Raw genomic sequence first — 18,373 nt, forward strand, 5'->3', positions numbered from 1 at the left:
ATTGAAGGTACTTTCAGCTATTAACTCTAACAGCCAATCACTGTCAGTGGGAATATCAGATTATAGTCACATAGATAAGGAAACGTCAGTAACTTAACATTTAGTATTAATGTAATTTGGAAATTTAAAACTGTTGATTTGTATCATGAGTCATTTAGTAATAAGATAAAGATTTATGGCGAAATTCTCCCCAAACGGCGCGATGTCCGCCGACTGGCGCCCAAAACGGCGCCAATTAGACGGGCATCGCGCTGCCCCAAAGGTGCAGAATGCTCCGCATCTTTGGGGGCTGAGGCCCAACATTGAGGGGAATGACGCCCAAGGTTTTTGAAACTCATTCTCGCTGGTACATTTGATTGAAGTGGTCCTGCATCATGCAGAGATGGTGAAATGAACCCTTAAAAAAAATATATTACTTCCTAAATGGAACCCCAAAGGAATAAACTATTTTGTAGCCTCCTTACCTAAATTTTAGAATAATCATTTTACTTTATTTGGTATTTTCTCTGGACATAAGGGTACCTTTTATTAAAATCCAACAGGTAAAATCATATATTTTTTAGTAGAAGCTGTTGATTTCACAATAAGCTTTGCAATGGCATGCCATAAAAGCTAGCACAACAATTGCTGTAGCCTGTTGCCCTAGAAACAAGACTGAGCTTGTTTGGGGTCTAACTGGCGATGTACGACTTGTACGTGCCTGGTCTGAGATGCCACAAAGGAGCAATAGAAATTTGCCTTCGAGCCTCATCCACATATCTGCTGCTGGGTGTGCCTTCACAGGCAGTTTGCCCTGGCATATACATCAAGGTCAGGCTGCCTGCCTCACCTATGACAGACATAGCAAGTCTCAGAAGGATAGAAGGCGCAGATCATAAGTTGGTGTGGGGAGTGCAGTGGGGGATGGAGAGGCTATGCATGGGACTCGGGGTAAGTAAGGAGGGTGGGGGAGGCGAGCAAATGGTTCTGCCTGCAGCCATGCTCGTCACCAACTAACTTTGTTCATTATTTAACAAGTGTGCTGAGCACCTAATTTACTTATCGAGGGGACTGGTACCTATTCTGTGTTGGTGCAGGCCGCCTAGAAAAAGGGTCCCACGGATTGAGCAGTGGTTCCAAAGCTTTTCTTGACGTGCTTTTCACTAATTTTGCAATCAAAAACAAGTGCAACACAAGGCAATTTCTAGCCCAATGAATTGTAACACAAGAATGTTTTGTATTATTTAGCTACAAGCATTATAGTATTTTGAATATTCTTCATCTATCACTGGGGAAAGGGAGAAGTCCAGTTTGCACACGCGTATTAAATGTTAACTCTGCCCATCTGCTCTTGGCCATTCTTACAAACACAGCGAGGACATTACCACATCACAAATGTACTAGAGAACTAATTTTCAGTGTGAAGTAAAATATACTCAGGACTTTTCCATGCATTCTAAAATGTTTTTGCATGCATTTACATTTCAAATGTAAAAATGGTACAAAGCAGTTTTGGCTTTATAACCAAAACTAAACTTGGAGCATGAGTCCGTTATGAAGGTATGAATTGATTCCAAAGCAAAATGGAGTGAACTCATTTTTACTCCAACATCAGTTTGGTTTCAGGCTCCAGACTCAGGCTGCACTTCCAATATAACTGCAATGTTGATGTGGAACCAAACTGCACAGCATAGATTCTACAATTTTTATGTATATTTACCCCGTTTACTGATAAAAAAAACATTTCAGTGTACCCTCCAAATATTTTATCCAGCAATAGCAATTCCTGAGGAATCATGAATTGTTTGAAAATTTGTAAAAATGGGCTAAATTACCATTTTAGTTATTGCTCTTGTGGTTCAGCTAATCAACTTCTGAAGTTGCAGTGGGAGATTGGGACACTCACTGCCAAAATTCAGGGTCTGCTATCTAGCTACAACCAAATGAATTCAGCAGCAGACAATGATAGTTTCCATTTTGCTTGCAATTTACTCCCCTTCCTGAATCTTCTTTACCGTTACCATTCCCTTAAGGACCTCACCACTATGCCCATTCTTCACCTCTGAGTGAGTGTCACTCTCAATGGGTTACATTGTAGCTATGCCCAATCCATGCCTATTTTGTACCATGAATAAGGTAGGAGTACCAAGGCCAATTGTAGTGTCCCAAAGATCCCAAACGGAGAGCAGAAACTCAGCACAGACCAGAAATAGACTATCGGAACTCCCTGGTTTGTGTGGCTCACTTTAATGAGCCATTTGATGGCAGTGTTAGTGCCTGTAATGACTGGAAGACAAGGAATATTAGATTCTAAGTATCGGGCAAGTTAAGGGTCAAATGGGGCTAGAGTGTGTTTGACCGCAGTGGTCATGTTGGTTTAAAAATAATTTTGTTTTGAGGGCTTGCGTATTTTTAGCAGCCAGAAGGTGAAATTGACAAAGGAATATGGTTTGATTGCATTGTGTCTGCAGAGATTATTTTTTTTTAGCTCAGGACAGATGAGGTCATTGCTCAGGAAAGCTAAGGAATGCAGAGAGACATTTTGCAAAGCTTTAGCGAGACCGTTTTTGATGAACCTTTTAAAGGTTGAATTCAGATCTGCCTGAATAACCCCAGGTTTTAACCCTTAAATTGCCCAATACTTAAAATCATAGAATTTACAGTGCAGCAGGAGGCCATTCGACTCATCAGGTCTGCACCAGTCCTTGGAAAGAGCACCCCACTCAAGCCCACTCCATCAGCCTATCCCCGTAACCCCACCTAACCTTTTGGACACATAGGGTCAATTTATCATGGCCAATCCACCTAACCTGTACATCTTTGGACTGTGGGAGGAAACCGGAGCACCTGAAGGAAACCCACACAGAATCCAATATTTCTAAAGTCTTTCAGTCATCACATGCCTCTCTGTAACAATGCACAAGGATGATCGATATTGGAATGTATGTTTATAGAGACCACAAAGTGTCCTTTTGTTCACAGTTCTTTTAATACGTCTGTGTGAATTCTGTATGGATTCCAATGAAAGTTTAATAAAGAGGGTCAAAGAGATTGGTAGCAACCTTCTTCCAACTACCTGGGGTGGCATGGTAGCACAGTGGTTAGCACTGGCGCTTCACAGCGCCAGGGTCCCAGCTTGGGTCATTGTCTGTGTGGAGTCTGCACATTCTCCCTTTGTCTGCATGGATTTCCTGCAGATGCTCCAGTTTCCTCCCATCGACGTGCTGTTAGGTGAATGAGATATTCTGATTTCTCCCTCTGTGTACCCGAACAGGCGCCGGAATGTGGCGACTGGGGGCTTTTCGCAGTAACGTCATTGCAGTGTTAATGTAAGCCTACTTGTGACAATATCGATTATTATTATTCTTGGTTTTTGTACTGGCCTCTTTGTTAATGGGGAAAGATTTAAATAGTTGGACTAATCGCAATAAACACTAACCCAATTTTTTTTCCTGTGTATTCGATTGTCAAAGCAACAATATCATCCGTTGTTTCAGTGTGCTGGAAGAGCTGATTTCACTGATTCTCTTTATTAAATTGTTTCGATTCATAGATATTGATGAGTGCGCCCAAAACAAACACTACTGTCGAGAGAATGCCATCTGTGTGAACGGTGCTGGGTCCTACATCTGTATCTGTAAAACAGGTTATATTAAGGTTGACGACTACTCCTGTACGGGTAAGAATTATATTAATAAATTCAATAATCCAGCAGTTTGAAATTCCATTTTAAAGCACATCGACTGCTTAACATTTTGACTTGGTTATTGCTCATGACAATAACACGCTGCCTAAACTTTTGAACACTTTGCATTGTCATTGATTAGAGCCACAGAATGATACAGCGCACAAGGTTATCATTCAGGTCATTATGACTGTGCCCGCTCTTTGTAAGTGCTCTTCCAATCAATCCCATATGATGGACCAGATCTGATATTTCAAAAGGGGTATATGCTGACAAGAGGTGCAAGGGTCACCACTATATCAACAATTGCAATGTTTTAAATCATTTATTGATTGCTGACAACTGAGGTAATTTTCACATTCGGTGCGAGCAGAAAACTGGTCATTACAGATCAGTTTCACATTTTGCATCTCAATGGCATTACTGAAATCTTTAACAATACGCAGTCACTTCACATGGCAGCTACATGGGAACAAAACATTTACCAGCAATTACCAGACCTTCCCTAATGGGAAAGTATACAACTTTTTTCAGTGAAAAAATTAGAAATGCGTCTGAGAGCCGACATGCAAGATTGATTCCTGGAGAAGAGAATCAATAAATAATAAACTTTTCTCACCCACTCCAGGCAGACAGACAAGGAAATTTGTTCCCCTCTCAAATGCGAGTTTAATCATTTTTGCTGTGCGTGTAAGTGGGAGAGGGATGGCTCAGGGTCACATGATTTGATAATTAATTTGTTCAGTAGATTGGTATCAGGGATGGGGCAAAACCACTTTATGCTCACCTGCTATTCACATTCCCAGAGAATGTAGCAGGAAATAGGAAATTCAAACACCGACACCTGAGCCTGTGTGCTGGGTTTAACAGAAAATTAGAGTAATGTTCCAGGCAAAAAATGAGCAAAGTGACTGGATCTGGGCAAGGGATTCTGAGGGGAGTCGAAAGATCGTGGCAGCATTTAAAGATAAAAGTAACGTAAGTGCAGCCTTGGCCGGGCTTTCCTTGCTGAGGAAAAGAAGCAGAATCCCGTTTGATAGCCCAGTCGTTCTTGGCACTGCAGGCCCCGAGAAACACCCCGCCATACACGCCCAAAATGACACTTAGAAATGTTTTGGTTGAATTTTGCCTCTGTATCTTTCATGAGAGTCTCCAGTCTTCATCTTTGAAGGTCTAACCTTGGAATTCCCTCGACAAGTTGCTCCAACTTGGATGGCATGAACAATGGCCAGGATTTCAATCTCTTCCCCTTAGGTTCCATTCCCCTAGATTCCTGAGTAGGCACTTAAGCACAATTTCAGATTTGGCAATGCCAAGCTGAATATGACTGCTCCAAAGGAGCACTTTCATCCCAATGGTCCCCATCTTGGAGTCAGCAACCTTTTGGTGCCTTGTTGGCTCTTCGAGGCTACCCTGGATCCCCTTTGATTTCCCAGGCTTCTCCTGAGGCCTTGTCACTTAAAGTTTGATAACTGCAGACTTTACCTGCTCTTTAACTGAACTGGGACCCCTTCCTGTCCCTCCCTGGGACCTTACTTTTGGGAACTCTCACTGTCCCCTTTCACTTTGGGATCTTTCCCTATAATTTCTCCCTGACCCTGCCTGGGACATTCAACTTCAATAGCACTCCACTCCTGGTCACATGACCTGGGTTTTGTGCTGTTTTTCCTCCTACACAGGCATGTTGGGACCAAAGAAATAAAAAATCGTAGAAATATGTGGCTTGTTCCTGGTATGCGCATGTGCAAATGTTCTGAGGTTTGTCAGGAGTTGAAGTTCCTGACCTCCGCTCTCTAATGAGGCAAGTGAAATAGTTCTCATATGTCCTCTTGCAGAAGGATTCTCCACCTGTAAGTGGCAATTGTCCCTCGAGGTTCCACCTGTTCTGCCAAAATCAGCGAAAATTCACTCTTGCCACTATTTGTCATGGTTCATGGGGAGGCAATGGTGTAGTGGTATGGTCACTGGACTAGTGAAAACCCAGGGTAATGCTCTGGGGACCCAGGTTTGAATCCTGTCACAGCAGATAGCAAAATTGGAATTCAATAAAAATCTGAAATTAAAAGTATAATGATCATGAAAACATTAATTGTTGTAAAAGCCCATTTGGTGCGCTAAGATCCTTACCTGGTCATGTGACTCCAGCCCCAAAACAATGTGGCTGACTCCTAAATTCCCTCTGAAATAGCCTAGGAAACCAATCAGTACAACAGCAATTAGGAATGGGCAACAAATACTGACCCAGTCAGTGACTTCCATATCCCATGAAAGAATTAATACAAAACCTTAGCTGGGCCTTGGGTGACCTGCCAAAGGACAAGGATGACCATCCCCTGAGGTTTCAAAAGACTGTGCTACCCTCCCAAAATGTGTCGGAAGTTCAAAGAACATCATTTGAAATGCTATTTAGGAGTTTGGTGACCAAACTTTATCTTTGACAATAGACTATTTATAAAAAATATTCCAGTTGTTAACAGTAAGTTATGCAGTAAAATAAACAAAGGGTGCGATCTTCTGGCTTTTTATACCAATGGGATCTTCCGGTCACACCAAAGACGCACCTCTGCTGTGGGTGGATGAGGTGGATTCAATGGGAAATCCCATTGATAGCGGGAGAAGAAGATCCCGCCACTGGCCAATGGCAGGCCACCTCCCATCGCTGAGAAACACACCATGCGGAGGGAGGCCAGAGAATCATGCCCAATACATTGTGTAGCGCGCCGTGTAAAATATAGCTGATTGCCCATACATGGCTCCAAGACAAAAACAATTCTTCTCTCTTTCTGTACTGTGTTTTCACTCATTGACTATTTGTGCTGCTCTCTGTGTCTCTGTCTGATCATAGAATCCCTACAGTGTAGAAGGAGGCCTTTCAGCCAATCAAGACTACACTGACCCTCTGAAAGAGCACTCTAACATTGGCCCACTCCCCGTAACCCCACCGAACAATTGCACGTTCAGGGGCACCTTAGCATGGCCAATCCACCTAACCTGCACATCATTGGGCTGTGGGAGGAAACTGCAGATACTGGGAGAATGTGCACACACCACACAGACAGTCACCCAAGGCAGTAATCAAACCCAGGGCTCTGGCACTGTGAAGCAGTAGTGGTAACCACTGTACCACCATGCCACCCTGATTTTCCATTCTTTCTCTCTCTATATGACTGTTAGATGCAGTATCAGAATCTCTTTGTCCAATGTTTTGGTAAGCGTTTCTCTACCCTGTTTCTCCTATGCTCTTTATAGTTCAGTATCACCACCCAGTTCCACATCTGCTCCACCATTTCTTGTTTAAATTCTCCCATTCCTGTTCTGACCACAGAATTGAGCCCTGTGCCCCTTGCCCAGTCACCAATGATATCCTTAATGATTATGGTTGTGATTTATTATCCCCCCCTTTCCCATCGTCAACCGACTGAAGGCTTTTGACCTAATTTGTCCTCTGCTGTCCAAATGTGTTGGATCCTCTTCCTTCACTCTTACCACTCCTCACATCCAAATGGTTTTCCTGCTTTGTATTTTCAAATGCTGCACTTTCGTGATGCGGATGGAGGGAAGTGGTTGTGGGCAGCAACTCAGTGTTTCTCAGGAACTATCTGACCAACACTTCAAACTTAAGAAACACATGAATAGCACTCAAGGAATACAGCCTCCATCACTCACACTGCTCCAGTTTATTCCAGGCAGCCACCTGTATCTGGCTAGTGAAGCTATTTTCCATTATCATTAGTGTTAATTACAAAGACAGAGTTTATACCATATTAAGCGAGCCAGCTATTTCAGGCAGTTCAGCAGCTGTTTGTACCTCGTTAAAGTGCGATTACCTGTCATTAAGTTCTGTGATGGTTGTATTGCTGCATTTATCTGTCATGGTTTGATCTATTCAAACCTGAAGCATTGCATGCAAGGCAGCAAGCATGTTTAAGAGCTTTGTTCTTTGTAATTGGATTTGCTAATGATTCTGGCGCACAGGATCAGACTATTGAACTTTCTGCAACGGATTGATCTTCGTGAAACTTGTAATACTTTCTCTCTCTCGCGCTGGCACTACTTATCAAATTTCCCAGGGACAAAAATACAGTCAGGAATTTATGGATCGTTATTCAAGCTTTGTCAATGGTGCACCTAGTACCTGCTGTTTCTGGGAAGTTTTTGATGCAACGTTGAATTGTGCCAAAAGTGGTGTCCTACAATTACTGGGAAGATTTAATGCCCACAATAATGGCGTGCCATCAATGTTCAAGTTTTCCAATAAATTCAGACTATTAAGATACATCATGACTTGGAATGTCCAGAATGGGCTGGCTGATTTATACCCCACCTCCCACCCACATTTGCTTTGCACAAACAGCATCTCACCCTTTGCCTCGCAGTTATTTTTAGGAACTAATGAGTTTGCTCATTAATTTGCCAATAAAATCATCGCAGAAATGTCTTACGGTGTTATGGTCTTATGGAAAGTTAAGGCTAGTAATTAACGACACAAGCTTCCTTTTATCAACGTGATAATTGTGCCCGTTGTCCTCTCTTGCCCAGAAATGTACAATTTAAATCAGGATTTTAAATTTTTCCAGGTGGTGAATAGTTCATTGGGATTTTTGATAACGCCAAACTTTAATTTTCTTACTTATCCTTTGCCTATTTTTCTCTCTCACTCAATCTAACCTTTCTGTTTCGGATCGTGATTTTTATTTTCACGGGACGTGTGTGTCACTGGCAAGGCCAACATTTGTTGGCCATTGGGTCAGGAGTCACATGTGGATATGACTAGGAATGGATGCAGATTTCCTTTCCAAAAAGGCATCAGTGAACCAGATGGATTTTTATAACAATCCATGATAGTTTTTTAAATAAGGACACTGGGAGTCCATACGGAGTAAAATATGAACAAATGATACATACACTACCTGGTAGATCTCTACTGGGTTCCTCTCTGGTCTGTGCCTTATTAGCTGACCTTATATACATTGTTTAATTGAGATACCCCACCCCTAGTTCTCCGCAAGGAGCATGGGGAAGACTAGCATTCCCACCCCGTAGATCCCGTGCTGAATATTACAGTGTTATGGTCACTGAGACTAACTTTCAATTCCAGATTATATGAATTGAATTTAAATTCCACTATTTGAACCCCTGTCTCCACGACATTCCCCTGGAGCCCTGGATTACAAGTCCAGTGGCATTGCCACTATGCCAACGTTTGCCCGTAAATTTGATTTGACTCTGATCCATCGTCCTCTTTAGTCAGTCCTCTGCTTCTTTTTCAATCCATGAACCTCATCGACGAAGGAGATAGGACACAATTCAACAGCCTCATCGCACCTGAGTTGCTGGCGTGACGAGCGGCCTCTTGCGAGATTTGCGATGCTTGCGATGTCTTATGAGATTCATCCGAACCTTGCGAGACATTGTGATCTGGATTTCGCCTGCGCTGGGCAAGATCCAGATCAGACATATTTAAATGAGCCATTAAGCTAATTTAAATATGCCTGTGCCGGATTCTCTCAGCCTCCCCAGCGAGGCCAGTGTGGCACTGCCAAGTGTCTGAGCCTAAGAGGGTCATGGCCATGAAAGGGGGGGGGGGGATAAGGGTGAGTATGAAGGATGGGGAGGGTGAGGGGTGGGTATAATGAGGCCTCATGAAGGTTTGGGGGGGATAAGGGTGGGGGTCCTGAAAGGAGTGGGGCTAGAATGGGGGATGGGAAGGCCTGAAAAGGAGGGCCCTCAGCGACCCCATGGTGGAGTGTCCTCACTTGGGTGGTGTGGGGTATTGCCCATGTGTGTGGTGTTGTGTTCTGTGGTTTCCCGATGATGAAGCCACACACAGAACATATATGTGTTCTAGCAGAATGATGATTTATTGTCAAACACATGTAAAGATAACTAGCAGATCTATAATCAAACAAAGTTACTTAAGTTCCTAGGGAGCTACTGTAAGTGCGACTGTCCTACTGTATGTCCTACTACCAACTGCTGAGTCACGTCAGTCACGTGATGCATTTTGGCGCCACCCGCTGGTAGGAGGTCATACCTATGATTACATATACTAATAAACAACTTTATACACTAATGCAGCTGTATACATTTATACATGTATGCATATCACCACATGTGGGGGGTGAGGGGGTGACATTGCCCATGGGTAGGAGGTGATTGGGACCATCAAACTCACTTAGAGATCGGGGAACCCTTTCAAAATGGCGGCCCGATCTCTGAGGAGTGGATCTCGCCGACGAGTCCATCACCTGACTGCTGAAAAAGTGTGGTGGGCTTGACCTGGGAGAAACTCCCCAAGGCCCAAAAAATGCCAAAGGGCACGATTTAACGTACAAATTAACAAGTTTCATTTTAGGCCGATTGGCGGTGTGCATAAACTGAGGAGCACCAGAGCTTACCTCACAGCGAGTTATATTTACTCTCCTGTCTTGTATACTGACCTGCTAACAGTAACAACACAGGCTCATCACTCTGGCGTGATGTTATACAGGTTCTAGGGGAGTGGAACAGGGTAGTCCGGGCGGGAGGAAGGGGGAGGGTGTGGTTGAGGGTTGGAGAATGGAGAGTGGACGGGGGCAGAGGAAGGTGGGGAATGGGGAGGAAGGAGGGGGATGGGGAGGAACAAGGGAAATGGGGTGGGGTTACCCAGGGGTCCTCCCAGTAATGTTGAATCGGGAACACTGGAGGATTATGGACGGCTTTGGGTCATAATAGTTCTTTACTAGGTCCACAAGCTTGTTGAACGTTTTAATGTGGGGGGCTTCAGGATAAGTTAACCTCTTAATAATGGTGAACGTCGGGACCCCGCATGCTGTCAATAGGATCACTCTATGCCTATCATCCTCTTCTATGCCATTTTGTGTGTGTATTCGGCATACCGGGACCAGTCCTCCAGATCCACATCATAAGGCATTAGCTTTCCAAACAAGAGCATTTCCAGATTGCTCATTTTGCTTTGTTTCTTACCGGAGTTGTCGCCTGCGAGTTTAGGTAAGGATGCTCAGAATCAGGGGTGGGATTCTCTAAAAATGGGGCTACGTCCCCACACCGGCGGGAAAACCAGCGTCAACGACCCCGGCGCCAACGGCCCCCGAAAGTGAGGAATTCTCACCTTTCTAGGGGGCTAGGTTGCCACCGGAGTCGTCCCTGCAGCTCCAGCCGGCGCCGGAGGGCCTGTGCGAGTTCGCGCATGTGCGGAACGGCCGGTGTGATCTCACGCATGCACGGACCAGCCAGCGTATTTCCGCGCATGCGCAGAATGGCCGACTTATTTCCACACATGCGCGGGGGTTCCCCTCTCCGCGCCAGTCCCAGGGCAATATGCCGGATTCCTACAGGGTCCGGGCGCGGAGGAAAGAAGCCCCCCCCCCCCCCCCCACGTAACCAGACGGTAGGCCCCGATCGCTGGGCAGGCCACCGTAGGGGCCCCCTCCAGGGGTCGGATCCCCCTGCCCCCACCCCCAGGACCGCCCCCGCACACTTACCTGCCAGGTCCCGCCGTGTGTGAGGTGAGTAATTCACGCCGGCGGGACTGGGCATACCTTTACGGCCACTCAGCCCATCGGGGCCAGGAGAATCGCCGGGGGGGGGGGGCGCTGTCATGGCCCCCAACTGGCATGGCAGGAATCCCGCCGGCCCCCAGAAAACGGCGCCAGAGAATAGGGCAGCCGGCGTCGGGGCGACAGGGCGGGATTCGGGCCTCCCCCCCGGGGATTCGCCGACCGTACGCAGGGTCGGAAAATCCCTGTCCCTGTGTTTGATCCTTGTCGCCAATGTAAAACTTCCAGGAGGTGCATGGTGAAGGGCCAAACTGGTTTATATTAAACGGAAAATAAAGCCGCTGCTGCGCACACAAAACAAATGTCCCAGCCCAGGACGATAGAAAACTGCGGGTCCGGTATCATTTAAAGGTCCAAAACTGACAAGCCCAAGCTGGGAGGGCCTCCGCCCGTTCACTACAGGAACCCGTATTCTACAAAGCCCACAGGGAGATCAATCAATGATTCTCTGTGGTCCTCGTGGGGGTTAATCACAGAGACCAAAACCAAGATACAGTTTCACTCGGACCTTGTGTAGCTGTAGCAACATTTCCCTGTTTTTATACTTGATTCCTCTCATGATAAACACTAACATTCTATTTGCTTTCCTGATGACTTGCTTTATCTGCATAATAACGTTTGGGTAGAACATGGTCCTACTCGATATCTGCCCCTCTAGGAGCCTACAAAGTATCTCCCTACACTGAGCAAATATCAAAAGAGGTGGGACTCGTGCAATGATGCCGCCGGTTAGAAATGCTGATGGCAGTCGATTGCACAGTGATCTCTTGCTGTTCAAAGAGGAGCCATTCTGAACACTGACAATTTTCATTACAGCATCTACAAACATCAAAAAGTCCCCCTTGATTTAAATGAGAGCATATTCTCATTATGAAGCATTGTCATAAATACTGTTAACTTTAAAAATAAAATCACTAAATTGCAAATAGAGATGTCAAAATGTTCTTCGGCACGGGGCATGATAGAGACTTGCCCAATCTCCTGACTATTGACGAACTGCTCTGCTGAACATGCATCGTGTCCACTAGTGACTAGCTGTCATTCTGTTGCATCAGGATCAGTATCCTTCACAAGCTCTGGATACCGACCTTGGCATCTCAATGCCATCATATAACTATTACCAGCTGCGAAGTGGCATGCCGTGTAGATCCTTTCCTTGGCATCTGTTGTGAACACATATGGCTTCAACCACAATACACTCTGTTGACAGGTTCATCTGTTTTTTATAGTATTTGCAGGTGCGCAAGCTTGGCACTGTTGAAAAATTAATCCTCATCAAATAAGACATCATTGATGCAAATGGGAATAGAACATAAAGATGCTCAGTATGAAATGTTGCAGCAAAAATTAATCTACCGTTTTGCCTATTCTTATTTTTCTGGATGCGATCTCCAACTCGACTCTTTTGCAATTCACTGAACTCTTCTATTATCACAAGACATTGTTGGGTTTTAATACATGAAATGCTAATTTGCTTGCCCTTTACCTTCAACCTATTTTCAATTATTTAATAATGTGACTTCGCAAAGACAAACTAGTTTTCAAATCTCTGAAGACTGCTGTGGGCTAAGTTATCAAATATGATTAAAAGGTCAGGCTTATACAAATACTCCTCGCAATTCAGGATTGGACTTGTAAAAGTAGACTGCAAATTAAAATTATTATTTTTTAAAATATTTTTATTCAGGACATTTTCCAATTTACAATATAAACAACAATCACTCACCTTCATACAATTTTAAAAATAAACAATCAACCGATGCCACATTCCCCTCTTTTGTGCAAACTCTGCCAACTGCCCCCTCCCCTTTTGCTGACGGCTACCAGTTCTTAAAGAAGGAGGTAAACAGCCTCCACCTTGAATAGAACCCCTCCTCCGACCCCCTACTGGTATACTTAATTTTCTCCCGATGCAAAAGCTCCGATAGGTTCCCCACCCAACACGACGCCCTCGGCAGCTATTCCGCCAGCCGAGCAGAATCCTCCTTCGGGCTATCAGAGAGGCAAAGGCCAATAGATCAGCCCTTTTCCCCTCCTGCAGCTCTGGTTCACCTGACACCCCAAATATCGCCACCCACGGGCACGGCGCCACGTTTACCCCTAAAAAGGACACCCACAACTTCCCTAATTTAGGGCAGGAACAAAACATGTGGGAGTGGTGTGGTGAATGGAACTACTGTTAATTCACCAGTGCACTGTGATATCATATTACTGCTGTATGGTGTTACGTTATTTGTTTAACCCTGTGGGCTCCACCTATGGGCCATTGTACGGCTTCACCCACAGGGGGATATGTCGGGGCATGTATGGGCTCGCCCATGGCTCCACCCCTTACAGGAAGTATAAAGGCAGCTGACCTGCGGGGCCGCATTCATTGTTGTACCGGTCACAGGCAGGCTCAGTTGTAAGCTGATTAAAACCACGGTTTACTTCTCAGTGTCTCTCAGTGAATTGATGGTTGCATCAATTTGATCAGCTCAAAATACTACTGTGGAATCAGCCCTCAAATCTGATAGACTGGAACTCGATCCACAGGCTGTGGAGGCGAGATAAATTTTTTCGCACTCGCTTCGATGCTTCAAGGCCTATCTCGCCGCATCGTCTACGCCATCCGTCACGGACGAACAGAAACGGAGTCTTCTCCACGCACGGGTGAGCCATCGTATTTCTGTCCAACTTGACGGCGCCGCGTCCTATACAGAGGCCCTCGCACTACTCGAACGCATATATGTACGGCCCGTGAACCGAGGTCTACGCGCGACACATCTTCACCACTCGCCGCCAGCGCCCCGGGGAGTCGCTAGATGACTACCTACGCGACCTCAAAGCCCTCGCGCGCAACTGTAACCACCAGGCCGTTGCGGCCCCTCAGCATATGGAGCTCGCTATCCGAGACGTTTACGTGGCGGGGGTCTGATCGAACAATGTAAGACAGTGCCTGCTCGAAAAAGGGGCCGAGGACCTGGAGGACACGGTAAAACTAGCTACCTCTATGGAGGTCGCGTTTCAGAGCCTTACTGCGTTCCCCGCCGACCACGCGACCCCCTCGTGGGCCCCCGACCAGAGACTATCCCAGGCTTGTGCCGCGCGGCCGCCCGCCCATCATGGGGGCTGCCCTGCTATTTTTGCGGCCAGTCCTAACAACCCCGACAGCACTGCCCGGCCCGCAATGCGAACAGTAGGAACTGCGGGCGAAAAGGACACTTCGCCAAGGTCTGCCTGGCCAGGTCTAAAAACTCGAACTCACAGACACGATCCACAGGCCCGCAGATCCCGCAAAGTGGCAGCATGTCTGCCGACTGCGCCTCCGCATAACACGTGCGACTCATGGGGGCCGCTATCTTGGCCATCCTCCCCCACGCGGCCTGCCACGTGCGATCCGTGGGGGCCGCCATCTTGGACACCATCGTCCTCACCGCCTGCCACGCTTGACCAACGGGGGCCGCCATCTTGGCCGCCACCTGCTACACCGCCCGAGATGTACGAACGACATGGACCGCAGCCATCACGGGGCCGCCCCAGCACCTTCGACCACGCCACCGGCTATCCCCAGCTCAGCACGGTCACCCTGGACCAGTCGCGACCAAAGCACCTCCGGAGCTCCATGATGGCCGTCCGGGAAATCGGGTACGAGACACCTTGCCTTGGTAAGACGTTGTTCACTCCCAATATTCCCGACGCGACAAACTATCTCCCTCGCCTCTGGGTCGCACTCGGTGCAAATCCAAGGGTGCACCACTGCAACCCTAGCAATCCAGGGCGCTGAGTACGCTAACTTTAAACTATATGTGCTCCCAGACCTCTGCGCTCCTCTCCTCTTAGGACTCGATTTTCAGTGCAACCTCAGGAGCCTAACTCTTAAATTCGGGGGGCCCCTGCCCCCGCTCACCATATGCAGCCTCGCAACCATAAAACGACCCTCCCCCCCTCTTTGCGAACCTCACCGCCGATTGTAAGCCAATAGCCACCAGAAGCAGATGGTATAGTTTACAGGACAGGACGTTCATTAGGTCCGAGGTCCAGATTTTTTTGCGGGAAGGGGACATAGAGGCCAGCAATAGCCCCTGGAGAGCTCAGGTGGTGGTCGTCAAGACCGGGGAAAAGTTCCGGATGGCGGTTGATTACAGCCAGACCATTAACCGTTTTACGCAACTTGATGCGTACCCCCTTCCCTGGATTGCAGACATGGTAAATCAGATCGTGCACTACCGCGTGTTCTCTACAGTAGATCTGAAGTCTGCATATCACCAGCTCCCAATCCACCAGGAGGACCGCCTATACACGGCATTTGAGGCAGATGGCCGCCTTTTCCATTTTCTCCGGGTCCCCTTTGGCGTCACAAGCGGGGTTTTGGTGTTCCAATGAGCAATGGACCGAATGGTGGACCAGTACAGGCTGCGGGCCACGTTTCCGTACTTGGACAATGTAACCATCTGCGGCCCTGATCAGCCGGACCACGACGCCAACCTCCACCGATTTCTCCAAACCGCCCAAAAACTCAACCTCACGTACAAGGAGAAATGCGTTTTCCGCACAACCAGGCTAGCCATCCTCGTCTACGTCGTAGAAAATGGGGTTCTAGGGCCCGACCCTGACCGTATGCACCCCGTCCTCCAATTTCCTCTCCCTCACTGCCCCAAGGCCCTGAAGAGGTGCCTTGGACTTTTCTCCTATTACGCCCAGTGGGTCCCCCAGTATGCGGACAAAGCCCGCCCACTATTTAAGGCCACCATTTTTCCACTGGCAGCCGACGCTCGCCAGGCCTTCAACTGCATCAAGGCGGACATCGACAAAGCTGCAAAGCGTGCGGTGGACGGGTCCGCCCCCTTCCAGTTGGAGAGCGATGCCTCAGAGGTCGCTTTCGCCGCCACTCTCAACCAAGCAGGCAGACCGGAACGTTCTTTTCCCGCACTCTCACCACCTCTGAAATTTGACACTCCTCAGTCGAAAAAGAAGCCAAGCCATCATGGAAGCTGTACGGCACTGGAGGCACTACCTCGCTGGTAGGAGGTTAACCCTCATCACCGACCAACGATCTGTTGCCTTTATGTTTGACAATATGCAGCGGGGCAAGATCAAGAATGACAAGATCTTGAGGTGGAGGATCGAACTCTCCACCTATAACTACGATATAGTATATCGTCCTGGGAAGCTCAACGAGCCCCCAGATGCCCTGTCCCGCGGCACATGCGCCAGCGCGCAAGATGACCGATTACGTGCTATCCACGATATCCTCTGCCATCCGGGGGTCACCCAGCTCACCCACTACATCAAGGCCCGCAACCTGCCCTACTCCATCGAGAAGGTCAAAGCTGTAACCAGGGACTGCCAAATCTGTGCGGAGTGTAAACCGCACTTCTATCGACCAGATAAGGCCCACCTGGTAAAGGCGTCCCGGCCCTTTGAACGCCTTCGTATCGATTTCAAAGGGCCCCTCCCCTCCAATAATCGCAACACGTACTTCCGGAACATCATAGACGAGTTCTCCCGTTTTCCGTTCGCCATTCCCTGCCCCGATATGACCACTCCCACAGTCATCAAAGCCCTGCATAGTGTCTTCACCCTGTTCGGTTTCCCCAGCTATGTCCACAGCGACAGGGGCTCGTCGTTCATGAGCGATGAACTGCGTCAGTACCTGCTCAGTAAGGGCATCGCCTCGAGCAGGACTACCAGCTATAACCCCAGGGGAAACGGGCAGGTGGAGAGGGAGAACGCGACGGTCTGGAAGACCGTCCTACTATGGTCCAGGAATCTCCCGGTTTCTCTCTGGCAGGAGGTCCTCCCCGATGCGCTCCACTCTATTAGGTCCCTCCTTTGCAAGGCCACAAACCAGACCCCTCATGACCGCTTGTTTTTTTTCCCTAGGGGAGCTACCTCAGGGGCCTCACTTCCGCCCTGGCTGATGACACCGGGTCCCGTCCTCCTCCGAAAACATGTTCGGAGCCTTAAGACCGACCCCCTGGTAGAGAGGGTCCAGCTCCTGCACTCCAACCTACACTATGCGTATATCAGACACCCCAATGGCCGGCAGGATACCGTCTCCCTCTGGGACCTGGCGCCCACAGGCTCCGACACCACGACCACTACTGCATCCCCCACACTAGGTCACATCCAACCTCCCATGTTCGGCGCCCCTACCCCTATCCAACCTCCCATGTTCAGCGCCCCTACCCCGATATGGTTCTCGCGCTCCATCCCACCCGCTGCATAGGTCCACAGGAATGAAGCTCCGGAAGAGCCGCTCCAGGAGTCCACGCCTGTGCCTGCTCCGGATCCAGCTCCACAACCACCCGAAACGGCTGCAACACCAGTACTTCGGCGGTCGCAACGTACGATCCGGGCACCAGACCGACTGAATCTGTAAACCTGTCACCCCCGCCGGACTTCATTTTTTTAAACAGGGGGTGAATGTGGTGAATGGAACTACTGTTAATTCACCAGTGCACTGTGATATATTACTGCTGTATCGTGTTACGTTATGTGTTTTACCCTGTGGGCTCCACCTATGGGCCATTGTACGGCTTCACCCACAGGGGGATATGTCGGGGCATGTACGGGCTCGCCCATGGCTCCACCCCTTACAGGAAGTATAAATGATGTGGAGATGCCGGCGTTGGACTGGGGTGAGCACAGTAAGAAGTCTTACAACACCAGGTTAAAGTCCAACAGATTTGTTTCAATGTCACTAGCTTTCGGAGCGCTGCTCCTTCCTCAGGTGAAGTATACTTCCTCAGGAAGTATAAAGGCAGCTGACCTGCGGGGCCGCATTCATTGTTGTACCGGTCACAGGCAGGCTCAGTTGTAAGCTGATTAAAACCACGGTTTACTTCTCAACGTGTCTCTCAGTGAATTGATGGTCGCATCAAGTGGTTCGTCAGCCCGCTTGAACAACTCCCGCAACGGTCCTCCACCTCTGGAAAGAACCCACTCATGCGTGTTTTAGTCATGTGCGCTCTGTGTGGTACTTTAAACTGGATCAAGTTCAGTCTCACACATAAGGAAGTAGAATTTAACCTATGTAGAGCCTCACTCCACATCTCCCCCTCAAATGCATAAGCCATCTCTTCCTTCCATTTTCCCTTCATGTCCTCCAGCGAAGCCCTCCCCATCTCAACTGGCCATAAACATCTGAAATCTTCCCTTCCCCTAC

General features: G+C 47.8%; 1 protein-coding gene across 1 annotated transcript in view; it reads left to right on the plus strand.

Moving 5' to 3' along the window:
* LOC140396438 (protein kinase C-binding protein NELL2-like) overlaps window positions 1–18,373 on the plus strand; it is a 369,190-nt gene that overhangs the window by 164,224 nt on the left and 186,593 nt on the right. Inside the window, exon 13 of the mRNA XM_072485066.1 lies at window positions 3,533–3,658. Coding sequence (XP_072341167.1) covers window positions 3,533–3,658 — 126 coding nt within the window. The remainder of the gene's footprint in view (window positions 1–3,532; window positions 3,659–18,373) is intronic.

This window comes from Scyliorhinus torazame, chromosome 19 (assembly GCF_047496885.1).
Source record: "Scyliorhinus torazame isolate Kashiwa2021f chromosome 19, sScyTor2.1, whole genome shotgun sequence".
Classification (NCBI taxonomy): domain Eukaryota; kingdom Metazoa; phylum Chordata; class Chondrichthyes; order Carcharhiniformes; family Scyliorhinidae; genus Scyliorhinus; species Scyliorhinus torazame.